At 41.7% G+C, this 22,535-nt stretch overlaps 11 protein-coding genes across 19 annotated transcripts; 2 read left to right on the forward strand and 9 right to left on the reverse strand.

Moving 5' to 3' along the window:
• Positions 1-242: 242 nt before the first annotated feature.
• LOC145712147 (uncharacterized) lies at positions 243-1,720 on the forward strand. The gene is made up of 5 exons (XM_081789835.1): positions 243-922; positions 964-1,067; positions 1,102-1,275; positions 1,316-1,425; positions 1,469-1,720. The coding sequence occupies exons 1-5, from the start codon at positions 243-245 to the stop codon at positions 1,718-1,720; spliced, it is 1,320 nt and encodes a 439-aa protein (XP_081645961.1).
• Positions 1,721-1,913: 193 nt separating this feature from the next.
• On the forward strand, positions 1,914-4,519 carry LOC145695624 (transforming protein RhoA-like). 4 transcript variants are annotated; one of them, XM_081772624.1, is made up of 8 exons: positions 1,914-2,226; positions 2,628-2,778; positions 2,861-2,901; positions 3,002-3,067; positions 3,112-3,245; positions 3,513-3,669; positions 3,879-4,002; positions 4,102-4,519. In XM_081772624.1, the coding sequence occupies exons 2-8, from the start codon at positions 2,776-2,778 to the stop codon at positions 4,144-4,146; spliced, it is 570 nt and encodes a 189-aa protein (XP_081628750.1). In that variant the 5' UTR covers positions 1,914-2,226; positions 2,628-2,775; the 3' UTR covers positions 4,147-4,519. The 4 variants fall into 4 exon arrangements, with proteins under 4 accessions (XP_081628750.1, XP_081628748.1, XP_081628747.1 ...); XM_081772622.1 differs by having other exon boundaries at positions 1,914-2,230; positions 3,879-4,519; XM_081772621.1 differs by having other exon boundaries at positions 3,879-4,519.
• On the reverse strand, positions 4,506-5,445 carry LOC145695623 (tyrosyl-DNA phosphodiesterase 2-like). Of its 3 annotated transcripts, none has more exons than XM_081772617.1 (3): positions 4,929-5,445; positions 4,767-4,888; positions 4,506-4,685 (listed from the first exon to the last, which is right to left on the reverse strand). In XM_081772617.1, exons 1-3 carry the CDS (start codon positions 5,415-5,417, stop codon positions 4,565-4,567), a joined length of 732 nt encoding a protein of 243 aa, XP_081628743.1. In that variant the 5' UTR covers positions 5,418-5,445; the 3' UTR covers positions 4,506-4,564. The 3 variants fall into 3 exon arrangements, with proteins under 3 accessions (XP_081628743.1, XP_081628744.1, XP_081628745.1); XM_081772618.1 differs by having other exon boundaries at positions 4,506-4,713; XM_081772619.1 differs by having other exon boundaries at positions 4,506-4,726.
• An 81-nt stretch (positions 5,446-5,526) lies between these two features.
• LOC145695615 (protein disulfide-isomerase A3-like) lies at positions 5,527-7,908 on the reverse strand. Its single transcript, XM_081772606.1, has 8 exons — positions 7,686-7,908; positions 7,289-7,406; positions 6,978-7,207; positions 6,845-6,935; positions 6,679-6,803; positions 6,318-6,632; positions 6,086-6,269; positions 5,527-6,044 (listed from the first exon to the last, which is right to left on the reverse strand). Exons 1-8 carry the CDS (start codon positions 7,902-7,904, stop codon positions 5,887-5,889), a joined length of 1,440 nt encoding a protein of 479 aa, XP_081628732.1. The 5' UTR covers positions 7,905-7,908; the 3' UTR covers positions 5,527-5,886.
• Positions 7,909-8,457: 549 nt separating this feature from the next.
• Positions 8,458-10,317, reverse strand: LOC145695621 (uncharacterized). Of its 4 annotated transcripts, XM_081772614.1 has the most exons (7): positions 10,218-10,317; positions 9,973-10,171; positions 9,654-9,928; positions 9,492-9,515; positions 9,255-9,395; positions 9,115-9,162; positions 8,458-8,656 (listed from the first exon to the last, which is right to left on the reverse strand). In XM_081772614.1, exons 1-7 carry the CDS (start codon positions 10,246-10,248, stop codon positions 8,619-8,621), a joined length of 756 nt encoding a protein of 251 aa, XP_081628740.1. In that variant the 5' UTR covers positions 10,249-10,317; the 3' UTR covers positions 8,458-8,618. The 4 variants fall into 4 exon arrangements, with proteins under 4 accessions (XP_081628740.1, XP_081628742.1, XP_081628739.1 ...); XM_081772616.1 differs by lacking the exon at positions 8,458-8,656 and having other exon boundaries at positions 8,839-9,172; positions 9,264-9,395; XM_081772613.1 differs by lacking the exon at positions 8,458-8,656 and having other exon boundaries at positions 8,839-9,162.
• A 178-nt stretch (positions 10,318-10,495) lies between these two features.
• Positions 10,496-12,606, reverse strand: LOC145695616 (ruvB-like 1). The gene is made up of 9 exons (XM_081772607.1): positions 12,499-12,606; positions 12,129-12,436; positions 11,902-12,084; positions 11,783-11,858; positions 11,497-11,708; positions 11,312-11,449; positions 11,020-11,247; positions 10,886-10,969; positions 10,496-10,840 (listed from the first exon to the last, which is right to left on the reverse strand). The coding sequence occupies exons 1-9, from the start codon at positions 12,563-12,565 to the stop codon at positions 10,736-10,738; spliced, it is 1,401 nt and encodes a 466-aa protein (XP_081628733.1). The 5' UTR covers positions 12,566-12,606; the 3' UTR covers positions 10,496-10,735.
• Positions 12,607-12,618: 12 nt separating this feature from the next.
• On the reverse strand, positions 12,619-14,807 carry LOC145695612 (uncharacterized). Its single transcript, XM_081772603.1, has 3 exons — positions 14,518-14,807; positions 12,916-14,455; positions 12,619-12,877 (listed from the first exon to the last, which is right to left on the reverse strand). Exons 1-3 carry the CDS (start codon positions 14,784-14,786, stop codon positions 12,740-12,742), a joined length of 1,947 nt encoding a protein of 648 aa, XP_081628729.1. The 5' UTR covers positions 14,787-14,807; the 3' UTR covers positions 12,619-12,739.
• Positions 14,808-14,817: 10 nt separating this feature from the next.
• LOC145695614 (germ cell-less protein-like 1) lies at positions 14,818-16,692 on the reverse strand. Its single transcript, XM_081772605.1, has 5 exons — positions 16,432-16,692; positions 16,172-16,393; positions 16,004-16,131; positions 15,270-15,958; positions 14,818-15,225 (listed from the first exon to the last, which is right to left on the reverse strand). The coding sequence occupies exons 1-5, from the start codon at positions 16,559-16,561 to the stop codon at positions 14,919-14,921; spliced, it is 1,476 nt and encodes a 491-aa protein (XP_081628731.1). The 5' UTR covers positions 16,562-16,692; the 3' UTR covers positions 14,818-14,918.
• A 59-nt stretch (positions 16,693-16,751) lies between these two features.
• LOC145695620 (pre-mRNA-splicing regulator WTAP-like) lies at positions 16,752-18,460 on the reverse strand. The gene is made up of 7 exons (XM_081772612.1): positions 18,308-18,460; positions 18,115-18,268; positions 17,855-18,046; positions 17,652-17,811; positions 17,498-17,605; positions 17,264-17,370; positions 16,752-17,055 (listed from the first exon to the last, which is right to left on the reverse strand). The coding sequence occupies exons 1-7, from the start codon at positions 18,409-18,411 to the stop codon at positions 16,978-16,980; spliced, it is 903 nt and encodes a 300-aa protein (XP_081628738.1). The 5' UTR covers positions 18,412-18,460; the 3' UTR covers positions 16,752-16,977.
• Positions 18,461-19,067: 607 nt separating this feature from the next.
• LOC145711380 (superoxide dismutase [Mn], mitochondrial-like) lies at positions 19,068-19,952 on the reverse strand. The gene is made up of 3 exons (XM_081789090.1): positions 19,667-19,952; positions 19,404-19,607; positions 19,068-19,361 (listed from the first exon to the last, which is right to left on the reverse strand). The coding sequence occupies exons 1-3, from the start codon at positions 19,943-19,945 to the stop codon at positions 19,206-19,208; spliced, it is 639 nt and encodes a 212-aa protein (XP_081645216.1). The 5' UTR covers positions 19,946-19,952; the 3' UTR covers positions 19,068-19,205.
• Positions 19,953-19,982: 30 nt separating this feature from the next.
• LOC145711384 (arginyl-tRNA--protein transferase 1-like) lies at positions 19,983-21,839 on the reverse strand. Its single transcript, XM_081789094.1, has 5 exons — positions 21,711-21,839; positions 20,919-21,648; positions 20,504-20,681; positions 20,273-20,461; positions 19,983-20,230 (listed from the first exon to the last, which is right to left on the reverse strand). Exons 1-5 carry the CDS (start codon positions 21,822-21,824, stop codon positions 20,050-20,052), a joined length of 1,392 nt encoding a protein of 463 aa, XP_081645220.1. The 5' UTR covers positions 21,825-21,839; the 3' UTR covers positions 19,983-20,049.
• Between the last annotated feature and the right edge of the window lie 696 nt (positions 21,840-22,535).

Raw genomic sequence — 22,535 nt, forward strand, 5'->3', positions numbered from 1 at the left:
TTAGGCTATTTGGCAATGGTGTATGTTTCAAAATTGAGAAGTTTTGGGTACAGACCGTTTTCAAAAATGGGGCTCATTTCAAGAAAACATCCGAATGTCTATGATGTGGTTTCGGTTTCTACGTGGGCAGACCTTGAATTTGTTTATCATCGGCAAGAGTTTATAACTTAAAATTGCCTATTTCTGAAATATTGATTTATCTTAAATAAACTCCTTGAAGATCAGCCTGTTATCTCAGAAGAATGGCCAGCTCCACTGCTCAGAATTTGGCGGCTCTTTTTGCTGGAAAATTGAAGCCGTCTGTGTTATCAGACAGAGAAATCATCAATTTCTTCTTGCACACTGGTGCTGCCTCGTATCTAAAATACGACAAGAGGAAGAAGGTCTTTGGATATTGCTTCGAGTACATAAAGTCGTACATTCTGCACAAAGGATACTACCTAGACGTCCGAGAAGTGAGATTCACGAAGGAAGAGGTGATAGCGATTGCTGCTGGTGGAAAAATTTATTTCAAATCGAAAGTCTCTGCGGCCGATTGGAAGCTTCTCAAGCTGCATCTTCAGACTATCATGGGTTTTATGATTCCCGCCACTCAGCACAACTGGGTCCATTTTTGCCTTCCTTCCGCCGTCGCCGTCAACTGCGAAAAGCTCCTCCCAAAGACTTCTGTGCTCAGGCAACTGGTTGAGCCACATTACAGATTCACAGAGCGCCTCAATCATCAAGCGCTCTTCGTTTGTCACTCCTCTGACAATCGGAACTCGTTCTTTGACAAATATCTCAAACCCTGGCTTGCATTTCCCATGACCAAAGAGGTGTTCATCGAGCAGCTAAGTAAGGAATGCCAGCGGTACTACAATAAGCGACCCGAAGAGTTCTGCCCCTCGCCATTTTTGCACGATGAAAATTTGATCGACATTCCGTGAGAGAGCTTTATCCATTTAATTTTCAATATTTACCTAGATACATAAAGATGTTGAGAAAGTATCACAGCGTTGTCAGAAGATTTGTCTGCCAAGTCGCTCTTTTTATCGATCCCGAAGGAAAGAATTTAAGAATATGCAGCAGTAATTTCAATACAGTATTCCTCAATTCTATAAGAATGGCAAATAATTGCTGAAAGTATTGGGATAACACTTTCTGGAATCGAAGTCCTTCCTATGGCCGATCTTCTGACCACCTTCATTTGGCAAGTTTCAGTCGTCCATTCTTTGGATCACGAAATCTATGTCAATATGCTGAGTCGAAATTATCCGTGGTCTCTTGCTATCAACGGTTTGCATACGATTTTATCAAACAACAAAATTTTTTGCAGTTCCTTTCGAACCATACTCAAATACAAAGTTTTGGGAAGATTTCTGTGAAGAGAGAGGTTTGAAGCTTGCTGAAATCATGAAGGATCCTGCTAGAAAATTAATCACTTCGGTAGAGTTTCGCAAGAAATAACCGACTAAATCCGCTTTTTTAGGGCGATTGCCTCAGATCAGCTTCGTTTGCTCAAGTTTGGGCAACTTTCATCCCTCCTCTTTTCAACGAAAAGGCTTTACAGTTGACATCTGTCGCATATCAGTTCGAAGACAGAGAGTTACAGCAAGCTGCCAAAAGCTTCAAGGCAAATTTGATTGCTGCTGAGCAAGAGCTGCGCGAAGAGTTCGAAAAAGACGGCGAATTAGAATATTTTTCTGGCTTGGATTGTATTCGACAATCCATTTGCTTTTAATAAACTTTGAAACAAAAAAAAAAATAGAACAAGAAAACTGGTAATGAATTTTTTCGAAGTTATGTGCATGTAATTGCCCTGTAAGGTGCGCTTGTGTGGTTGGATTTCTCTGCGATGGAAAACCGCAGGCGCTTTTGTCCCGGCGCGGGTGATTATGCCAAAAACAAAAATTGTCGTCGCGTACTAAGTGAGAGTGTATTTTGGGTGGTGTAAATTCATTCAATCAAAAAGAGATAGATCGGTAGGGGTGTAGGTGGAGGTGCACAGATCGGCGATATTCGACACCAGACTCAGCAGCATCAGGACTGCTCCCCACTAGCAGCACCCCTGCCTCTCGCACCCTCCGCCCACCTAAAAACCTTCGACGCTACAACTCATCAATCCTAATCATCAAAAGCTTAATAAGTCAACCAAAGCGCTAATAATCAAACACATCACTAGAAAAAAATATTTACAGAGAAGAAATTAAAGAAACTGTATTTGGAAGTTCAACTTAACAATTTCAAGTAGGTATAATTTCATATGAATTATTCAATTTACACATAATAAAAGGGGTTCTTAAAAATTCAAAAGGAAAGTTAAAATGGTTTTCTATAGTTGACTTTATTTTATCAGAACAATAATGCTCTATTCATTGAATAAAAAAAACAAGAAAATCATCATTTCCTACTCCAATTTTTGATAAATTTTCTTCATAAAAACGCATTTGTTTTCGTTCTCCCAATTAGAAGCTCTGCGCGTTCACTTTATCAGCAGTTTAAATCACCACGGGGAAAGTCCCTGCACAAGGGGCCCAATTGAAACGTGTTCATGCAAAAAGGTTTACGTTGACCAGCCCACTTGACTTTTACGAACCCCAGTAATCAAAAAACACGTAACAAGATCAGAAAATTAATAAATGATTTAGGAAGAGCGAGTCTTGCAAGCTGAAAGAATAAAAAAAAACGCGGCGGGAGATGACAACGTGATAATGCGTCAGTTGTAGTGGTCACACTTGTGATCAACTCAAGTCCCAAAGTCCAAAATTACATTCCAAAGGACTCAGAGGACTCATTATGAGGAACGGGCCTTGAACAGAAAAAGGTTGAATCAGAGAGAATAAAAAATTGTTAAAAAAGAGAGTTTGAGGACCCAAGAAATAGTCCAAAAGCCGACATGACGAAGAGAAAATTAGTTGTTGTAGGAAACAGTTTTAAAATCATTCAACTGAAGGTTACTCATGGTCAGGAAAATAGGTGGTACACTTGTGAATGAGGTTATTCTTTTTTAAAACTGTTAAAAAGGCGATGGAGCTTGTGGCAAAACCTGTCTTCTTATCGTTTTCAGCAGGGATGAGTTTCCCCGAGCGTAAGTGTTCGCCTCAATTATTCCCAATTTCCACACAGCTTTAGATACATTCCAACTGTATTTGACACGTATATTTCGCAGATGGAAGTCGGCGGCAGAGAAGTTCAACTTACACTTTGGGACACGGCCGGGCAAGAGGAATTTGACCGTCTTCGGCCGCTGAGCTATCCTGACACTGGTAAGGAAGTTTGATTCGCACGCCCCTAAATGCAAAAAAATGAGATAGACAGGAGAGTTTCAACAAGTTTTTACTGATTGATTGATTGACACGACGCTCAAACCTATTTTTAAAAATGATTCTGATGTGGTTATTTGTAATTATAAACAGTTCATCAAGAGTCTTTTCATCAAAGAGTAAAATTGGCAAAGCTCCTTCAAAATGTCAACACTTTTTTTCCTTCAATTAGATCAAAATTTTTTGCTTCGATCTGAAATAAATTTTCAGATGTTATTCTGATCTGTTTCTCCGTCGATTCCCGCGACTCACTAGAAAACGTATCAAGAATATGGGTGCCTGAAATAATGCATTTCTGCCCCAACATCCCCTTCATTCTTGTGGCGAATAAATCCGACCTGCGCGACGAAGACAAGGACCATATAACGTAAGTTTTTAAGTGGATGTTATTCATGAAAATGATTTTCTACCTGATCCCCTGCGGCCGGTAAATATTTTTGGTTGGTGGTTTTTTGGAGCTCCGAAAACCTGAAAAGACAGTCAATTAGCGCTCGTCCTCGCAGTAGATTCCCTCTAATTACATAATTACGAAAAATGTCTAAAAGCACGCCAGGCAGGTGATATAGAGCCATTTAGGTACGAGGAAGGGCTAAGTGTTGCCAACCAAATCAAGGCGCAAGGATATCTTGAATGCTCAGCCAAAACAAAAACTGGAGTGAGGGAAGTCTTCGAAGTCGCTGCAAAAGCGGCTTTACAGAAAAAGGAAAGGTTAATAATTTTGGTAGAAAGCATTGCCGATGTTTTATCGAAAAACCAAGTTGACTTCTGACTGCTGTTATTGAACAAGTATTTACCTTGTAAGCAATCGAAAAAGCCCAATTGGTGTGGCTGCAACCTAATCTAACACGAACGTGCGCCAAACAGAAAATACACAAGAACCAAACAAGCAACTCCCTTCACCACCGAAAACCCTTCGTCCTTCACCTAAACATTTATTGATACAACCTAGGAAAATATCGTAAATTCACGCTTTCTTCACCGTTCGCCAGTGCTACTCCAAACATGAAAGCAGTAGTTTAAAAATAGATCCTCAGCATCACACAACTTTGAACAATTCAAAATTTGCCAATCTGTATAAAAATGACTCAAATTTCGAACGATTACTTCTCTTCATCAATCAAGTGACTTCTTATTTTTTGAATGCTCAAGCTACTCCGCTGTGCGGCTTTATTAATAAATGCTTGCAATGTAAAACAATGTTGCTAGAAAAACGAAAATTATGTATTAAAAAGAAAGAATGCAGGATGAATGTTTTTAAAGAATTATAGGCAGTTGAATGATATTCCAAAATGGTCAGAAATGAACTTAGGTCCTACTTTTTCTGTACCGACAAGTTGAAAATCGTCAATTTGAATACTGGCAGTGGTGAAGACTCGATCGAATCTAAAGATTTCTCACTGTTAGTGAATCGCTATAGCGATTCACTAACATATGTTCCTTGGTGGAATAATCGGATGTACAAACCTGCATCTTGGCTTGAATCCACCGCCGAAACTTTTGTTGTCATTTTTCAAGAGATCCCAAGTAAACTTCTTATTCGGGTCTTTTCCGCATCTCTCCCAGGCGTCTTTGAACTTTTCCAACGTCTAACTCAAATTTTAAAACAGTCAACACAAGAGTTTTTACTGGAGCTGGAAGGCTTTTGATTTCAGCATCCCGTGCATTGAGATCGCCTCCGAAGATGACTTTATCGGCGTTTGTTTTGTTCATGAAATCGAAGCAATGATGCAGCTGCTCGATTCTCGCTTGCCCGTATTCTTTCATGCTTTCCAAGTGAGTTGTCATGAATAAGATCTCCTGACCGCATTTAGTAGTGACCCCGGAGAAGAGGACTCCGCGACCCATTTGTGAGTTACCGAATGGTTTGTAGTTAACAACTGGCTCGCTGGCGACAATGGTTTTCCGGAAGAGCATCATGACGAAGTATTCACGAATGGATTTGCCCGAGTAGTGGTAGAAGTCGAACATGTTGCTTTTTATGATCTCTTCGACTTCATCTGTAACTTCCTGGAGAAAAATAACGTCAAAGTCTGCCAAAATAGGAATTAACTCCAGCGTTCTTTCAAAAAGCCCTTCTTTGTCGAGTCCATCGACATTCCAAGTAATAAACCTCATCCCTGCCCTTTCTCAATCTAAGAGTTTTTCCCTGCTTAGTAAATTCTGCGACACAAATAATTTTCCTTGCTTTCACATGGATAGAAAAACAAGGAGAAACGAGCGACGATTATCTATGAATGTCTTTCCTGAAGAGGAAGGCTAGGTTTATTGCAAATTGAACTAAAAATGGTCCGCGTGACCAAGGATTTTCACCGGCCTCAGATTTGAATAAGAAATAAAGGTAATGGACAGAGTAACTTCTAAAGAATTTGTACCTGTTTATAAGTGTGTAAAGTAATTGTACAGTAATTTGAAGTTTTTTTTTTTGAAGTCGAGGGAATGAACACTAGGGGTCTGGTCTCATCGATATTTTCAGTGTTTGAAACATAAACAAAATTTGATAGTCAGATAACGATTTCTGTCGGAGTCAAGGAGTCAGATTGCAGCTTGTTTTGGGAGTTTTTGGAAGTGAACGAAGTTGAGTAAATTACAATTCATCCTTGGCAGGGGTAGATCGGTTCTCCTTGACCCACTTTTCGAAGTCGGCGACGGATCGGCCTCCCTGGTACTTCTTGGGGTTGGTCTTGTCGCCAGCTGGTGCCCAGTAGAGAGTTGGGTAACCAGAAGCGGAGTAAGCAGGATGTCCTAGATGAGATGTGAGAACTGAAAGAGGGGAAATTTCATACCTGGGTCGTTAGCAGTGGCGTCGAAGTCAGCAACGATGATTCCATCATCACCCTCCATTTTCTGGGCAAACTCTTCCCAGGCGGGAGCCATTGCCTTGCAGTGTCCGCACCACGGGGCGTACATCTTGATGAAAACATCAGCATCGGTCTTCATAACAATATCGTCCCAGTTCTTGCCAACAACCTGAACAAACACGTGTTAGCAAGCTAGATAGAGCGGTGATTGAGCAACCTTCTTGAGAGCGCCCTGCTCAGCTGGAACGTCTTCGGACTTGACCCAAGCTTCGACCTCTCCGGCGTTGAACTTTTCAATGAAAGCTCGAAGGCTCTTTCCATCGGTAGAGAATTCTTCCTCCATGATGTATTTCTTATCAGCATCGTCGAAGATCACGACCTTTGGCTTGTCAAAAGTCCAGGAAGCACCATTGAGTTCGGAGTTGATCATTCCCATGAATTTCTTGTTGTCAGCGACGGCAAAGAACATGTCGCTGAAGTCCTGTCCGACCTTCATCACTCGGTTTCGCCAGTACTGAGTTCCCTTGGGATCCTAAAAATGGTCAAATAGGGCGAAGGACAATGAAAAAAGAACATACAAGATTGTAGTCGACTTTGTAGAAGGCCATGACAAGAGGTCGTTTAAGATCTCGGAGGTTGTCCATGGTGGCGATTGGGCAAGCACCAAGGGAGTTTTCTTTGATCCAGGCTTTGATCAAACCAACTAAAAAAACTTTGAATTGAGATCGAAAGTATTTGATTTACCGGTGTATTTCTCGCCGGTGTAGACAACTTCTCCCGCTTCAAACTTGTTCTTCATCGCTCTTGGTCGGTAGAGGACGATTTTACCGCTCTCCTGATGTTAGAGTAAGGATAAGAAAACGACTGAGATTTATACCTGTCCAGCAGCCTTGAGAACAGCAGCATCGGTAGAATGAGCGAATCGGAAGTCATCTCGAAGAGCTCCAGCGACTTGTTGGAAGACCTTGCCATTTCCGGTCTCGTAGTCGTCAAAGAAACCAACAATGATGGTCTGCTTGTTGTCCGAGACCTTCTCCCATTTGGCAGTTGAGTCAATAGCGGTGGATGCAGGGCCAGATTGCTTGCGCATGTAGGCGGTGATGCCGTCTTTTTAATAAGGTTAGAAATGACTTGGTAAACCAAGATTGGTAAATAGTCCCGCAGCTAGACTAAATAATGAATAATTACCAGCGGATCGAGCTCCTTCGTACTTTCCGCTCTCCTCAGCGGCCTTGAACATTTTAATGGTGGGGTAACCGGAGACTCCGTATTTCTGGCAGAGTTCGCCGTTGGCAGTGCAGTCGACCTATATACACATCATGCAAAGTATCGTAAAGAACAATAAAAAATCAAATACTCAAATATTGTCCCTGTACCAAAAATTAAAAATGTCTGTACAAACCTGCGGTTCTAGGGCCAAGATAGTCTTTCTCTGGCTTACCAGCTTTGAAAAACTTCAAAGTTGGGTAGCCAGAGACAAACTGTTCTTTACAGGGAGAGGGAAATTCTTGGCAATCAATCTGATATCGATTTGAGTTGATGAAATAAAGGGAAAGGGATGTTTACTTTGGCTTGTTATTATTACCTTGGCGATTCGGATAGGAGGATCTTCTTCGATGAGAGCGTCGGCGGCAGCTTCGTACTCGGGAGCGAGCTTTTTGCAATGACCGCACCACGGGGCGAAGAACTCGACCATCAAAGTGTCGTGTTGTTCGATGGCACCTTGGAAGGTCGAGGAGGTCAAATCCAAGACATTCGAGGAGAGAACTCCACTTACTGCCGCGAGGGCAGTTCCAAAACGCATTCTAATGAAACAGTTGTTAGTGCGAAAGAATAACGATAAAATACGCATCTGGGCTTCAGTAGGCTGAAGAAAAATATCATTAAATACAAGATGATGAATAAAGTTATCGATTATTCAAACTATAATTTTTAAGTCGATCAATTTTATTGTTATTTGTGGCCACAACTGTTCGATCTTCGCTCTAAATGAATTGATGAACGCTTCTCTCGAATTTTTCTCTGCAAAAATGGGACAAACATGCGTGAAAATTTCTGGCCAAGATTTATCGGTGATAAAAAGCGCCCGCTAAAAACGCGCGTCGCCAATCCTACAGGGCCAGCGCCGTTGCTCAGCAAGAAGCAAGGCCACGTCATCCGGCTTTGGGCCAGGGAAGAAAGCAAAAAAAGAAGGAAAAGAGTTTCTGCTCTCTTGAGACAATGGCTCCCGAAAATGCCAAATTCATAAAGTGGAATAATCGGAAATCATGGAGAGAAGAGCAAATTTTAAATAAAAAAAGAATAATAAGCCTCAAGCACTCTAAGATAGATTTTTTCCTGCGATAAACAACCTGCGATCCGGATAAAAGTAATTTTAATAATAATAAGAATAAACACCGTCAATTAACAATCAACGCTTTGAACTGTCAGGGGAATTAGTACGGCTTCGATTTCATAATCATTTCTGTTTTCTTCAGTCAGGCAAATAAAGACAACACTTTCAGATATTTTACACAATTCAGGCTCGCTCGACGGATGGTCTCTTCTTATTCAAGTCTTGCTTTGGGCACACTACTTTTTCTTATTAGACAGATACCGATCTTACTAACTTCCATTCTGCTCCATAAAAAGCGCCATCAAGTGGATGAATTTTCTTTTTATTGGTTTTATTTGAGAATATATGTAAATATATAAATAGAAGCTTTTCATCATTCGTTATTGCTTTTTTTTCTTATTAATTGATAATTGATAGGGTTAGAAGGGATTTCCCGGGCAGTATAGTTTATAAAGATTTGTTAGGTCATTTGGAGAGTCAGGGGTATCATCAGAAATTACAGAACACAAAAAATGCGAAGATCTACCATCTACGATTGGAGAATACAGATATATAAATATGCAAATCATCAGAAATCAGATCAGATGAACCTTTTCGAGGTTAATCGGGGTTTTTAAGAATTAGAGCATGACGCACCATGAGCTCGAAGTCGTCTCGGGCTGAGCGATTGTGCCTTGACCTGGGACCGACGATTCAACGGTTATGACGGTCTTCTCGGTTTTCTCAGCTATCAATTGGTTGACAAATTTTTAAATTAGGAATCAAGGAGGACAAACGAGTCTCGAAGATCTTTGATTCAACGAAAATTGTCAACCTAACCAACTGGAGCTGGAGCATCACCAGCGGGAGTAATCTGTGCCACAGCTGGAGCAACTTCGGTCAGTATCGGGTACATCTTCTTCAAGATCGCCACGATCTCATCGTATGCTCGTGGCAAATCGTCATTCACTACATCATGGCCCGTTAGAATGGTTAAAATCATTTCACACCGAATCAATTTAAAAATTCAATCACCGACTTTTAAAAATTAACGATTTCACGAAGTGTTGATAACCACCAGTAATGTGTTATAGAAATGAACTGTTAGTAGATTTTCAACGTGCTAGCTAAACACTACTGATTCACCAGATTCTAACGAAAAACTTTGAAGAGCTCAACGTAGTCGAAACGCGGTTTCGAAGCTACTCTCCAAAGTTTTGTCCAACGATGAAAACCAACCTATCACGTGATCGTAAGCTCCAGAGTCGGCATAATCGATCGCGCTCTTTGCCGTGTTCATTCTAGCTTGGATCTTCTCTTCTGTTTCAGTTCCTCGGCCTCGGAGGCGTTTTTCAAGCTCCTCGATGCTCGGTGGTTTGACAAAGATGTAAATTGGCTCCAAGTCGGTGTTCTTGAGCGCTTTCACTCCTTGCTCGTCGACGTCGAGGATGCAGATCATATTCTTCGCCGCCACATCGTGGACAGCTTTTTTCGACGTTCCGTACATGTTTCCACTAATCAAATCTGATTTAAACCGCGTAACGAATCTTATATGTACCCAAAAGTCGCAGATTCAATAAACTCGCCACGCTCGACAGCGGCGGTCATATCCTCTTTTGTTGAAAAATGATAATCGACGCCGTTTACTTCTCCTTCTCTAGGTCCTCTGGAGGTGTGACTGACGGAAAAGCCAAACTTGCCAGGGAATTCGGCGAAAAGCTTTTTCAGAATCGTCGACTTTCCTACACCGGAGGGTCCTGATATAAAAATTATCATCGGGTCGTTCAAAAAGGGGTAAAATACCAGACATGACGATAGGACGGAGGGAAGACATCTTTCTTTGACGATTTGATTAGTCTAGCGTCTCTGGAACAAAATAACAATGGAACAAACGTCTAAAAAGGGTACGTTTTTTGTTATGAAGGACTGCAGAGCCCGGTGAATTCGGCCCGGGATAAACATGTCCTGCGGCGATCTGCCGAACTTCAGAAGGGTTTAAGAACCCCTAAATATAAAATAGTCAAAACACCCGAGGATGAAAGCTCATGCTTTTCAGCCTCTGTTATTTTTATCATTGGATATTACAGTGTTTGTAAAATTATATATTTTTTCAAAAAAATAAGAACCGTATAAACTTGGGAACTAATCTATCATCAACTCCCAAAAGTATATAAAAAGTATATATAATCTTGGTTGTAGCGTGAAGCTGAAGCTAGAGGGTATCAGTAACTGGCAGTTAAATAGGAATAAATGAAAGAAAATCATTCTGTTTCAATTGTGATTATGCTAGTCTCTCTGAGAGTAAGGCATCTTGAGGGAAATTAGACTATAAACTTGTGATCCTTGCCCATGTTGGCAAAGAGATTGGCGGATTTCTTGGAATCCATGAAGAGCTCCGATGCTTCTTCTACATCATCGACGTCAACCTAAAGGGAGATTGCTAGTCTTAGCCTACGGAGAGGTGGGTTTACCTGTTCTTTTGCATTCGCGTTGGCGATAATCTTGGCTGGAGTAAGAAGCTGGCAGGAATAACGCAAAGAGGTTTTCGCACCAAGCTAAATGATCAACGCTTTAGTAACTACAGCTCACTGTAAATAATAAGTACCTCCGCAACTTTGGCCAACGCATCTTGGGTGATATCAACACCTTCTGCTTTCGATCTGAGCTTGATAATTTCACGCAATTCGGACGCATTGTACATGGCAGTTTTGATGATCATCAGACGATCGAGGAGATCTACTGGCAATCCATGGGGAGCGTATATACCGTCTTTGGCGCCCATAGATGATTCGGTACCGCGGACTTGGCAAACGCCCCGGTTTGTTGCGAAAACCTACGAGTTTATATCAACGAAAAGAATCGAGGAACAATCATTTTGTTAGTCTCTTTGTACTTACGACGATAGGCGAAATTGGTGACTCAAGAGCTCTGTGAAGATAGGTAAAACACTCAATATCGAGCATGTGGACTTCGTCAATGAATAAAACTCCCGGAACCAACTCGGCTGTGCCCTGATCGATGTATCGATTGACGACCTGAAGATTTTTTTTACAAATCCACAGCGGACGAGGCTTTGCGTCACCTTATTAATCTCATTTCGCAGTTTCTCTGTAATCTCTGTTTTCTTTGGCTTGAGGAGATTTGAAAGAAGGCCCAAGCCTTCGCTGGAGCCGCCCTGTGGCTTAGCGTTGGCCATATCCAGATCATAAAGAGTAACGTCCTGGACGACGTCTTTCTTTTTATGAACATCTCCTTTAGGCACAGGGACAAACTCGTCGGCCTCCAAGTCGTACTCTATAAAAATAATCAAGTAGTGTCTTCTTTCCTACGACAATAAGAGGCAATTAAAGCCTGCACCGTCAATTTACCTGTCGCAAAAGTATCACTGCGTCCAACTCGCTTTACGGCCCCATTGTTTGCTTCAATATAAATGACATCTCCAACCTTAATTGTCCAATTAAAAATTTGAAGAAAGAAAAACACTTACCTGAATTTTCTCCTTCTGAATGTTTTCATAAATAGTCGGGTCCAATTTAAGAGATTTAGAGCCCTTGACAGTTTTCAATCCAATGACAAGCTGCGAAACTGTCTTTCCGTATCCACCGTGGGGGTTTTCTGTTTCAACCGGAGTCAATTCAGTGACTTCGCCTTCGTAAACCTCTTTCACTTCCTTGACAAACATGAACTCTACTACTAATAAATGAGATGACGCACCTTGATTCGAATTCCAATGGCTCGTCTAAAGTTTTCCATGAGCACTTCTGTCTTTTTAATTTCTGCCGAGTAGACTTCCGATCCGACGATGGGGCAGAACGGGACTTTGTCACCCAATTCCAACGAGATCGAAAGTGCGAGCGCGGTTTTACCAGTTCCAGGAGGGCCAGCAAGAAGGATACCTCGACCGGCCATTTTTTTGCTCTTGATGAGATCAACAACGAGGCCGCAAGCTTCTCGAGCTTCGCATTGGCCGACCATACCGCCGCCGATCTCCTCGGCAGCTCCATCTTGTGTCAATCCAAGACCTGATTTAGTTCAAAAACAGACTGCTATGCCTGCTTCGGGGATATTGAATTTTGAACTCTGCCTTTGACATGAGAATGCGCTGCAACACGATTATCTCGAGTAACGGATTTAACTTCCTCGATTTTCATTTTCTTTTACTTTTCTCTTTCTAAAGCAAATAAGCGATTTATTAATGGTCAAGTATGTCCCAAACGAGTATTTTTGAAGCAATGTAGGTAAAATCAAATAGCGAGGCAATCAATGGTTCTTTCAAATAGGTAAAAATAAGATGTACAAGTAAAAGGCACAAAAGGGAGGAGGATTTATTGTCCGATGCGGGAGATGGCCCAATCGGCTTGACAAAGCGGACAACGGGGATTGTTCTTCGTCCACTGCACCATGCAATTGTTGTGAAAGGAGTGCCCACAATCGCCCCAGACGATGAGAGTTCGCTCAGAATCCTAGAAAATAGAACACAAATGATTTCAAAGCCACTTACGTCTAAATCCATCAAGCTATTCCTACAGATCGCGCAAGTCTCATTCGCAACATCCCAAGTCCAGTAATACACAAGATCAAAATCTTTGAATCCAAATTCGAAGTCTTCGTCGAAGTCTGAGAACTCTTCTTCTTTTGGCAGGTCGAGTTCCTTCTTCTTCTTTTTCGACTTTCGCGGTGGTTCCAGGGCTTCTTCTGTTGACGGACTTGGAGAACGGGATTTCTCAGCAATTTTCGGAAGATCTTGAACGATAAGTTCTTCTGCTTGGGGCGGCGAATATAGTTTTTCTTCTATGATTTCAGATACTTTTTCGGCGGCTGATAAAATATCAGAATCCTGTGTTGGTGGATACGTCTTATTGATGACGACAGCGGCATTTGTATCGTCGATTTTATTATCTTTATTTTCAGGGGTAGAAACTAGGAGATTCGAATTTAAGAGAGTCTGTGGTTTCGATGGAAGGAGCTGAGAAGGGATATCATTTTCTTGAAAGGAGGGTTTTTCGTGTTTATTATCAGGTTCTTTCGGTAGTTCTTCTTTTTGTTCTTTTTCTTTGGCGATAACTTTTTCAGAGGTTAGATTTGAAGAAGGTTCAAACTCTTTCGAGTTGTTGTTCTTATCCGCTTGCTTTGCAATAACAATTTTTTCAGAAGAAATGGGCTTTGGTGACTGTTCAGGTGTTCGTCCAGCTGATGGCGAAGATTTTGGACTCGCAGGCTTTTCCTCCTTTCGAGTTGGTTCGAAGACTTTTGCAGCGACTTTTTCTGGCAAAGGTTTTGGTGTCGTATTCTTCTCTGTTGTTTTAGGAGCTAACGCTCTTGATGAATTTTCTCTAATGGTTTCATCTGCAGATGACAAAGAAGGTCTTGAACTGGATTCAGACGGTTCTAGAACCGATTTTATGGTACCAGACTGAGGCGGAAAGACAGCCGAAGAAACAACATTTTCGTCCAATAGAACTTGTTTAGCAGGTTCTTCTTTTATTACTGGTGTGGTTTCCGTAATTGGTTGCGTTTGGTCCGCCTTCAAGAGTACTTTTTTCTCTGGTATTTTTTCAATGTCGTTCTTCTTCTGAGTCTTCGGACTTGGGGTCTTTGGTTTTTCTTCTTTCAGTTCAAGCTTCGGCGATTTAATTTCTTTGTTTTTCTTTTCTAAATGCTGATCTTTGCTCCCAACTTTTATCGAGTGTTTTTCATCTTTTTGAGATATGTTCGCAGGCGTGGCAGGCTGAATATCAATCTTCTCCACTTTTGAGCTCGCCGCTTTCTCTTCTTCCTTTTCTACCGGTTTGGGCGGCTCAACTTCTTCTTCAGAACTCGTTTCGTACACAGGCACTTTGGGTCGATAGCCAGTTTGCTTACACGGTCCTTTTTTAAGGTGATCGTACATCGTGTTCATGGAGACAGGCGCAGTTTGATGCCTCTCGTCGTAACTCATCGTTCGTCTTTCTCGACGACGATCCATTTCATCTTGATCTGGCTCCACATAAACGATGCCTTTTTCTCCAGCTCGGCGGGCGCGCATTCGGGCGATTTCGTCTCTCAATTGTGTTTATAAGCGAACTCTCGAAAAATGATTTGTAAGCAGTTTTTAAACACGTGCCTAGCATCTTGGCTTATTTCCTCTTCGCTTGACTCCTCAGACTCAACAACTGGCGGCTTGAAGCTTACATAATTGTAAGGCATTTTCTGAGCAGGTGGACCTCTTTGTCGACTCAATGCTGCTGGTATTCTCGGCGGGCGATGAGTGCCTGTCATTTTGACCGGGGTTTTCGGAGGCACTCTCTTGGCGCCCGCTTGTACTGAGGTAGAAACAGCTGCCCCAGAGGTCGACCCGGGAATGGACCAGAGACCCCAGTTTCTATCCCCCATCTGAAGATAAAAGAATGATGATTGATTGAAAGGACTATGTTTTAATGAATGTGGACATCTACAGAAAAGATACAGAGGTACAAGTTTACATTAAATTTAAATTATTAATGCTAAGTCAGAAAGAGTTTGTTTTTAGCTTGAATTCCCGTGCAAATGCGCAGTTATAGATGGCTTCTCGGCTTTGTCTGACTGTTCTGGGTCTGATTTAAATTTGCTGATTTGCAGGCTGCGTGGTAAATAGTTGATGGCGTCGGCCGAATCGGCCAGGATGAAATTTACAGTCAGGAAGAGTCTGGGCGGCGATTTGTTTAGCGAGCCTTTGTACCAGTCGTAGTAGACCATTTGTTCTTGGTCGGTTTCGAGTTGATAGTATTTCCAACCCGAGTTGTAGGCGAGTTCCATGCTTTCGTCGTCTTTCTCGGCGAAAACGCGAATTTTGCTAGGCATTTCGTGAGAGTGAGGTAGAGAGTCAAGAGAACTTACCAAATAAGAGAGCGAAGTCTTTTCATGGAAACTGAAGTGCTAACTTCTTGTTTGCTACAGTTTCTATTGATGTGAAGGGATCTGCGTTTGTGATTGTACTGCATAACAAGATCAAATCCGAAGTTGTAGCCGGTCCATCGCCAGCAAAAGTCTTTAGAGCGGTCTAAGATCCTTCCACAGCGCATCGAACCTTGTATAAGCGAAGTAAGAGTACTATCTGGCGGAGAACTGCTACAAGAAGACGCGATCTTGTCATATTCTTGGAGACGGTCACAAACAAGAGATGAAGGGCCTTCGTCGCTCGCACTTTCAACTCTGAGCATTCTCAGGTATTGGTTTCTGTACTCGTTAGAGATCCAAGACTTCGGAATGACGTTATCGTTCTCAAGATTCGTGGCGCCTTTGAAATCGGTCAGGATATACGAAAAACGAAGCTTTTTGAACGGCGCTTGGTAATCGGACGAAAGCTGCGAAAGGAGACTTCCATCGTTTTTCCCGAGCTCTTTACGCAAACGCTTGAGTCGTTCATTGGTGTCTTTTACTGAGGTTGTTTCTGGGTCGAGTTGGAGAATGAGCCACTTTTTCAGAAGCTGGTAGAGGTCAGTTTCGACTTGGATGACGATTAAGTTTGGAGACCCGATGATTCTTGACATGAGAGCAGGCTCGATTCCTCGGAGCATTTCTATATTCTACGAAGAGGATTTTAAGAATTGGTGATATAAGAGAGGACTTACAGGGTCTGGACTGTTCTCGAGCATGAGGTTGTATTCAAGCCATTTTATACACGCGGTTTCGAGCTCTGGGAGTCCGTACATCTGGGCAGCGTTGTGATAAGAAATTACAGTAGAAGACCCGAGATTTGCTAGATTGTTATAATGAAAATATGGGCTAAAAGTATTCACCTTTCATCTCAGTATTCAATAAATCGCAGAGCCCTTGATGCTGCAAGAAAGTCGCAGCAGCTAAAACATTCACTGCTCGCGACGCGTCAATGTCGATCTCGTCACAGTAAAGAGATCCGAGGGCTTGATGCAACGCATCTGGGTCGACGTTTTCGTCGGGGATCTCTAGGTCAAGCTCGGTCAATTCTTTGCCGTTTCGGGTCCAACGTGAGAGCAAGGCATCTATGAATTAATTTGGAGAATCAAAGTGAGCTATTTACCGAAGTATTGCGATTGTTTTAAATAAAACTTGTGCAACTTCCAAGACTTGTTCATGAAATGAACAACAATGTCCGAATCCTCTCCGTTTTCAAAGAGATTATTGAAGATATAGTTCGAAGTCGAGAGCATTTTGCTCTTTTTTAGCGGGAGTTCTTCTTCATTATTTTCCTCATCTCGGTTGTTGGAGTGTTTTCTTTTCCGAGACGCTTTCTTTGATGGGCTGTTTCCGGAGCCTGGCACGAGGCCCCAGACTCGCCCGAGCCCATTCGACAAGTAGCCCCAAATTTTGAATCTAAAAAATATTGATTTGAAAAATGGGTTAAATTTTAACCTAAATCATCAAAAACCTTCTTCACGGTTTTGGCAGTAGGATAGGTCAGCACAAGGTTCAAACGAAAATAGCCCAGAGAAAAGAACAGATACTAATAAAAGGAGGATAATGTTCAAAATTCGTTCTAGAAGAAAGTTTTACTCAGGGGTAAATGTTGCTTTCGAGGGATGATTTCGAATGATTGCACAGATGATTTTTATGAGAAGGTATTCATTCACGAGTCTGATTTTGATTCAGAAGAGGCGGCGAAAGTGACGGGTACTTGACCATCTTCGTTTATTTGCGATTCAGCCTAAAATCATTTTGCCAATACTGGGGGAGAGGAGGTCCTTTCGCTTCATTTTATTCTCTTACTAACTAAAATTGGAAAATGTCTATCAGGAACTGGTAAGATACCGATTTTACTGTATTCTTTTTCATAGACAAGTCATAATTCAAAAATCCCTGTATCCCCATTTATCCGTTACATAACATAGAGTCAGCTGTTATTATGCAATCACCTGTTCGAGCGCCACTTTGGCCTGTTCATCTGTCATGTATCCCGTGTTGATCAGATTCTGATAGTACGCTTTCAATTGCTCCGGCGTGAAATAGTGCGTCTCTGTGCCTAAAAAAGGGTTGAATACGTATTCTTCCAATTTTAAATTTAAACTTTAATCATCGGCCCATTGTGATTGCAAGGGGTCCTCTCAAGGGATCGCTCGAGCCCTATGGGAGTTTATGAAGACACTTACCATCACCCTCTTTTTTAGGCTCGTCCTTGTCGCCTCTGATCTCTTTTTCCAACTTTTCGCAGCGCTTGTTTGCATGGTCAAGTTTGGATTTGAGCGTCATAATTTGTGCTTCACAAGAAAGAATTAACAAAAGAAAATTTAGCAAGAGGTACACCTTGTAGACCTTCGGTTTCGTCGTCGAGGCTGAGAACGAACTTTTCGGATTCGATTTGGTTCTTTTTGAGCTCGGCAATTTGCTTGTCCTGCTGTGCGATCCGCGTCTCGAGTTGCTTTGTCTCTCCCGTTGAAAGCTGGCTTCCGAGGTCTTGGTTCTCCTAAAACCCGCTTTAACGCCCTCTTATAACGAAGAGAAATTACCTGGATCAATGTTCTGCATCTGGACATGAGCTTTTTGCCGGTCTGCGAGTCTGGCGTGAATTTACAAGCGGCTAGTTCAGACTGCGCGAGGTCGAGCTTTTCTTTTGTCTCTTTGAGTTCTGTTCGCATTTTTTGATACATGTAGTTTATTGCCGGGTCAAGCATCGTTTTTCTCAGAGTTGGTGTTTGTGCCTAAGAAAAAATGAAAGAGGACGTTCCAGCACTCACCAGTTTGCAATTGCCAGAATGATTTTGATTACCTGTAGTTTTTTATAATTGACAGCGACCGCAGCTACGTCCTGAAGCTCCTGCTCTCTTGCCGATAATCTCAGGACGAGAACGTTCTCGCGTCTTTGCGCCTCTGTCAGCTGCTTTTTCATCGCTTCTTCTTTCTCATCCACGTCGTGTAAATAACTAGATCTTCCTTCAACTAGCTTCCAATGGTCACTTTACCTTTCTAATTGTTGATATGCCTGCCAAAGCTCATTTCTGGACATAGAATCAAAATCCCTTTCGGTCAATCTTGGTCTGTCCTCGCCTCGATCCGCGACCGTCATTTTATTTCCGAACTACTGAAAGACTCTTGATTACAACTTCGCTCCGTTGGTTCATTCGTGTTTTATTCGCCCTGCCCAAGATGCAATTTTAGGCCAAATACAAGTTCGAATATGCAGATCAAGTGAGTGAGTGCTCTTGTCAACGAGGGATTCAGATTTTATTGTACAAAAGTCAACCCTGACAAGGAGCTTGTAGCTCGTTTCAGAGCTGGTTATGGAAAAAGGAATACCGATTCCTTTGAAAACTGTTCGGGCAGTGAGGGTTTTATTTAAACTGTCAGGTGTACAGTTGTCCCAGAGGACGTTTGGGAAGGAATCTTTTTCTTCTGAAGCGACTACTGATTCGTGGGAGATCATTTGCAAGAAAAAGTCAGCGAGGTCTTCGGATTCAAAATAAAAGTGATCGAGCAGCTTTTGGTTTTCAAGAATGTCTTCGTTTTTCAATGGGAATGGATACAGTTTCTAACAATTAGAATTCGAAACGATTTTCATTGATCGGAAGTACCTTGAATTCAGCTTCTTCTTTTTCTATTTGAGCTGCTATAATCTTTTTGTACTTGTCTTTATCAGAAGAATTCAAAGAGTCCCAGTTCATCTCTGAATAGAAAAGTACATTATTATCTTTTGAATTATCGCTAATCAGTATTTTCGAAAATTGATTGGACAGGGACTTGGTTCAAAGAAAGACTAGAGCTTACTGAATAAATAAGAACATTTTACATGTAATAAAGCGAAGACCATTTTTGATTTTCAATTGCCGGTGCTTTAGATTGACGCTGCAAGGATTGAGAAAATTAGGCAGAAGCAGCGGAGAAACGAGAGCCAGCATCTTCCCAGTTGGCGACGTTCCAGAACTGATTGACGTAGTCTGGTCGAACGTTTTTGTACTGAAGGTAATACGCGTGCTCCCAGACGTCGATGCCAATAATAGGGATTAAACCAGTAGTAGCCTTAATCAACAGTTATTAATCAGCTAAAATGGCTCGCTGTACCTCAAGAGGATCCTGGTTAGCGCAAGTAGCGACCTGAAGTCGACCAGCTTCCTTGTTGTATCCGAGCCATCCCCAGCCAGAGCCTTGAACGGCAACAGTGGCTTGAGACATTTTAGCCTGGAAAGCGGCGAAGGAACCGAAGTCCCGCTGGATGGCCTCAGCAAGGGGCCCTTCTGGCTCGCCACCACCGTTGGGAGACATGTTCTGAAGAATGTACAGTAGTTACAATAGTCGGATAGGAAGTGGTTTGTTTGTTTGCTTACCTGCCAGAAGATAGTGTGGTTGACATGGCCGCCACCATTGAACTTGATCGCATTGGCGAGCTGAACGCACTTGGTGACATCGCCCTTGGAAGATGCTTCTTGGAGAGCTTCGTTGGCGACGTTCAAGTTGTTGACGTAGGTAGCGTGGTGCTTGGAGTGATGGAGCTCCATGATGTCAGCGGAGATGTAGGGCTCAAGAGCATGGTATTCGTATGGAAGCTCGGGGAGAGTGGCTTTGGTTCGGCGGCCGAGAACGCTAAGGACTCGAGTTCGCATCATTTTTTTTCTGAAAAAGGAATGGGATATCGGTTCAGAATCGTAAGAAGAGGTTTGATTACAGTTTGAACAGTGTCGCGAATAAGTTAAAAGAGTTTTGTTGAATTTCAGGATCGGTAGAGGCAGATCGAAGTTGAAAGATTGCGGCCCATCAGCGAGCAGTATCGCTGTATTATTTTCAGATCTTCTTCTTCAAAGTCTTCTTTGCGCACAGGAAATTTTTTAGTTTCATCTAGATATTCCTGCCATGATAGCACTTCTCGCTGATATAGCACCTTTGGACCAACGCTAAAGGAAATCTATCATTTTGAAAATGATAGAGGGCCTTACCCGTTGAGAATTAAGTTTATAGGTAAATCGAAGGAGCGGCGGTCTTTTATGTTTTCATCGGAGAGGCGAGAGTGAGAGTCTTTGTCGAGCAGATCACAGATGGATTTTGTTATGGGCATCCATTCGAATGATTTGGGACAGGCGAGATATGAGGGTCGGAAGTTTCTTTTGTAACGCATCTTTTTACAGCTAAAATTTGCTTTGAAGAAACGTTTGTTATTACACCTTTACCTTTGAATATAATATCCCATGTAATACCACTCAAAGCCATAAAAGCGAGATAAATATATTTCAACGAGGGCTGAATATGTTCCAAGATTGAGAAACTCATATTCTGTGTCGTAGTAGAAATAGACCGAGGAGATACAGTTCGTTAAGAAGTCAAGCACGCCAACAGCAATTAATTTGCCTAAAAATTGGCTTACAGGGTGTGAAGAACAAGGCTATTTACAGTCAGGAAAAATTTACGCTGATAGGAATGACTCTAAATGTTTGATAGCATAAACATAATTTTATGATTTGAGAGTCATTTTAAAGCACACATAATTAGACAACATTCACAGGAGCATTATAGCCTATAATTTATAGGTAATGCATTGAAATGAATCAGACAATAATTCACCGAAAATATTTAAAATATTCTTACCATTTAATCGATACTGACAGTGATAAAGACCAAGCGGGAGTCCAGAATGATGTCCACTTGGTTCTCCTTTTTCTCTGAAGGGGTTATCTAATAAAAATCGTTTCCATTGCTTTTTTGTTACGTCATTTGGGTCATCTTTGTGGATTGACACCTGGTACTTTTTATAAACTCCGTGGCTCTCATGTTGCGTTTCAAAATCTCGATCGCTGCCTATGTACACCAATTCAATTTCTAACGAGTTTTCAGCACCAGCAAGAGTAAAAGTCATTTCATTTTTTCGCTTCAGCACGAGCCCTTCTTCCAACCTCTGTTCTATAAGCTTCGGTGGATCTCGCAATACACCTTTATGCACGGGCAGGCCTTTCAGCATTCGCCTCAACTGGCGTTTATGTCTCGATTTTTCACTTCCTTCGAGCTCTTCTTGTTTCCGCAGCTCGTATATTTGAGAATTATTCGACTCCTCCGATTTTCCGTCTTTAGCAGCTGTCCTCGTTGATTCCATTTCTTTTTGTTTTGTTTGTTTGGACTGGCAAGTTTTGTTGAGGTGTTTTTGCATGTTAAAAAGGGCTGATTTGTGCGACTTGGAGAAATGGTAGTTTTCGACGTCGCAACGAATGGTCAATTGTGGACAGCAGGTTTTGACACTGTCCGGTTTGTAAATGTACTTGCCGGAACGGCGCCAACCGCGATCAATTAATTCCTGGTAGTCTTTAAAAGGGTTAACCACAGCCTCCTACAGTAGTTATAGGCTCGGTTTAAAGTTGAGGTTATCCCTTACTCTGACGGAGATACCAAATGACCCCAAATGCCATCGCTCAGACTTCCTTTGTTTTTACAATACCCGCATCGGTGAGGATCACCGTCCAATTTCGATACCCATTCCACTATACTCAAATATCTGGACATTCTAAAATCTCTGTTGAAATCAACAAGGACTAACTTTTTTAGCGCTCTGAATTACTGCTTGATTTTGAGCTCAAAGAAATTAAGTTGGATGGGTAATTATTACGATGTCGATGATGATGTTGGTTACTCAATTTGTTACGACAGAATTAGTACGATTTTCACTGCGAATTAAATAAAAAAAATAGTATGTAGATATGCACTTGGACAGGAGATTATGATTTTAATGATTATAAATTATAATTAACAAGTTATATTTCCTCTTTGAGAATTTTATGCGGAAACATGTATTTATATATCAGAGAAGAAATCAATTGATATGAAGAATATTTGATGCAGATTCATATGTAGGATTTGACAGGAACAAAATTAAATTAATCAAGGTGGGGACTATCAAAAGCTGATTCTTTTTGCACCCAAGGAATTCTACAAAGAATAGTCTAGTATTATTATTGCTAAGAGTGATAGATCTAAAGTGTCTTGAGGTCGCTGCTCCAACTTCTCTAACCTAGTCGTTAGCGTTATGTTGCCTCTGAAACTTCTCAAATTTCTCTTGAAACACAGACTGAACGCAGCGAAAATGGGGCAGCGCCTCCCGATCTCTATCAGATCTAACGGCGACTCACTGACAAAAGGCTACTGTAAGTGGATGATTAGAACGGCATGGATCTTCTTGGCCGTAAAAAATGCGCTTGTTGATATTTTCCTGCATAA

Source organism: Oikopleura dioica, chromosome 1 (genome assembly GCF_907165135.1).
Source record: "Oikopleura dioica chromosome 1, OKI2018_I68_1.0, whole genome shotgun sequence".
Taxonomy (NCBI): domain Eukaryota; kingdom Metazoa; phylum Chordata; class Appendicularia; order Copelata; family Oikopleuridae; genus Oikopleura; species Oikopleura dioica.

What these genes read in the sequence shown, in the direction of transcription:
- LOC145711384 (XM_081789094.1), bottom strand. Translation starts at nt 21,824, where the DNA reads ATGTCCAGATATTTGAGTATAGTGGAATGGGTATCGAAATTGGACGGT. An exon ending in CTGTCAGTATCGATTAAATG is followed by an intron (nt 20,682 to 20,918) that starts GTAAGAATATTT and finishes GCCAATTTTTAG; the next exon opens with GCAAATTAATTGCTGTTGGC. An exon ending in ATAAACTTAATTCTCAACGG is followed by an intron (nt 20,231 to 20,272) that starts GTAAGGCCCTCT and finishes GATTTCCTTTAG; the next exon opens with CGTTGGTCCAAAGGTGCTAT.
- LOC145711380 (XM_081789090.1), bottom strand. Translation starts at nt 19,945, where the DNA reads ATGATGCGAACTCGAGTCCTTAGCGTTCTCGGCCGCCGAACCAAAGCC. An exon ending in ACCACACTATCTTCTGGCAG is followed by an intron (nt 19,608 to 19,666) that starts GTAAGCAAACAA and finishes TACATTCTTCAG; the next exon opens with AACATGTCTCCCAACGGTGG. An exon ending in CTAACCAGGATCCTCTTGAG is followed by an intron (nt 19,362 to 19,403) that starts GTACAGCGAGCC and finishes CTGTTGATTAAG; the next exon opens with GCTACTACTGGTTTAATCCC.
- LOC145695620 (XM_081772612.1), bottom strand. Translation starts at nt 18,411, where the DNA reads ATGACGGTCGCGGATCGAGGCGAGGACAGACCAAGATTGACCGAAAGG. An exon ending in GATGCAGAACATTGATCCAG is followed by an intron (nt 17,812 to 17,854) that starts GTAATTTCTCTT and finishes AGCGGGTTTTAG; the next exon opens with GAGAACCAAGACCTCGGAAG. An exon ending in CGAAACCGAAGGTCTACAAG is followed by an intron (nt 17,606 to 17,651) that starts GTGTACCTCTTG and finishes TTTCTTGTGAAG; the next exon opens with CACAAATTATGACGCTCAAA.
- LOC145695614 (XM_081772605.1), bottom strand. Translation starts at nt 16,561, where the DNA reads ATGCTCTCGACTTCGAACTATATCTTCAATAATCTCTTTGAAAACGGA. An exon ending in ATTGAATACTGAGATGAAAG is followed by an intron (nt 16,132 to 16,171) that starts GTGAATACTTTT and finishes ATAACAATCTAG; the next exon opens with CAAATCTCGGGTCTTCTACT. An exon ending in AGACTTCGCTCTCTTATTTG is followed by an intron (nt 15,226 to 15,269) that starts GTAAGTTCTCTT and finishes CGAAATGCCTAG; the next exon opens with CAAAATTCGCGTTTTCGCCG.
- LOC145695615 (XM_081772606.1), bottom strand. Translation starts at nt 7,904, where the DNA reads ATGCGTTTTGGAACTGCCCTCGCGGCAGTAAGTGGAGTTCTCTCCTCG. An exon ending in ACAAAGTCGACTACAATCTT is followed by an intron (nt 6,633 to 6,678) that starts GTATGTTCTTTT and finishes GACCATTTTTAG; the next exon opens with GATCCCAAGGGAACTCAGTA. An exon ending in CGCCACTGCTAACGACCCAG is followed by an intron (nt 6,045 to 6,085) that starts GTATGAAATTTC and finishes CATCTCATCTAG; the next exon opens with GACATCCTGCTTACTCCGCT.
- LOC145695616 (XM_081772607.1), bottom strand. Translation starts at nt 12,565, where the DNA reads ATGAAAATCGAGGAAGTTAAATCCGTTACTCGAGATAATCGTGTTGCA. An exon ending in CCATTGGAATTCGAATCAAG is followed by an intron (nt 12,085 to 12,128) that starts GTGCGTCATCTC and finishes ATGTTTGTCAAG; the next exon opens with GAAGTGAAAGAGGTTTACGA. An exon ending in ACGCGAATGCAAAAGAACAG is followed by an intron (nt 10,841 to 10,885) that starts GTAAACCCACCT and finishes ATCTCCCTTTAG; the next exon opens with GTTGACGTCGATGATGTAGA.
- LOC145695623 (XM_081772617.1), bottom strand. Translation starts at nt 5,417, where the DNA reads ATGAGGTTTATTACTTGGAATGTCGATGGACTCGACAAAGAAGGGCTT. An exon ending in TCAAAAGCCTTCCAGCTCCA is followed by an intron (nt 4,889 to 4,928) that starts GTAAAAACTCTT and finishes AATTTGAGTTAG; the next exon opens with ACGTTGGAAAAGTTCAAAGA. An exon ending in GGATTCAAGCCAAGATGCAG is followed by an intron (nt 4,686 to 4,766) that starts GTTTGTACATCC and finishes AGAAATCTTTAG; the next exon opens with ATTCGATCGAGTCTTCACCA.
- LOC145695612 (XM_081772603.1), bottom strand. Translation starts at nt 14,786, where the DNA reads ATGGGGGATAGAAACTGGGGTCTCTGGTCCATTCCCGGGTCGACCTCT. An exon ending in GAAATAAGCCAAGATGCTAG is followed by an intron (nt 14,456 to 14,517) that starts GCACGTGTTTAA and finishes AACACAATTGAG; the next exon opens with AGACGAAATCGCCCGAATGC. An exon ending in ATAGCTTGATGGATTTAGAC is followed by an intron (nt 12,878 to 12,915) that starts GTAAGTGGCTTT and finishes TCTATTTTCTAG; the next exon opens with GATTCTGAGCGAACTCTCAT.
- LOC145695621 (XM_081772613.1), bottom strand. Translation starts at nt 10,248, where the DNA reads ATGTCTTCCCTCCGTCCTATCGTCATGTCTG. An exon ending in AGCTTACGATCACGTGATAG is followed by an intron (nt 9,516 to 9,653) that starts GTTGGTTTTCAT and finishes ATCTACTAACAG; the next exon opens with TTCATTTCTATAACACATTA. An exon ending in TTTCTATAACACATTACTGG is followed by an intron (nt 9,396 to 9,491) that starts TGGTTATCAACA and finishes CCATTCTAACGG; the next exon opens with GCCATGATGTAGTGAATGAC.
- LOC145712147 (XM_081789835.1), top strand. Translation starts at nt 243, where the DNA reads ATGGCCAGCTCCACTGCTCAGAATTTGGCGGCTCTTTTTGCTGGAAAA. An exon ending in GAATTTAAGAATATGCAGCA is followed by an intron (nt 1,068 to 1,101) that starts GTAATTTCAATA and finishes CAATTCTATAAG; the next exon opens with AATGGCAAATAATTGCTGAA. An exon ending in GTGGTCTCTTGCTATCAACG is followed by an intron (nt 1,276 to 1,315) that starts GTTTGCATACGA and finishes AATTTTTTGCAG; the next exon opens with TTCCTTTCGAACCATACTCA.
- LOC145695624 (XM_081772622.1), top strand. An exon ending in AAGAGAAAATTAGTTGTTGT is followed by an intron (nt 2,902 to 3,001) that starts AGGAAACAGTTT and finishes AAACTGTTAAAA; the next exon opens with AGGCGATGGAGCTTGTGGCA. An exon ending in GAAGACAAGGACCATATAAC is followed by an intron (nt 3,670 to 3,878) that starts GTAAGTTTTTAA and finishes AGAGCCATTTAG; the next exon opens with GTACGAGGAAGGGCTAAGTG.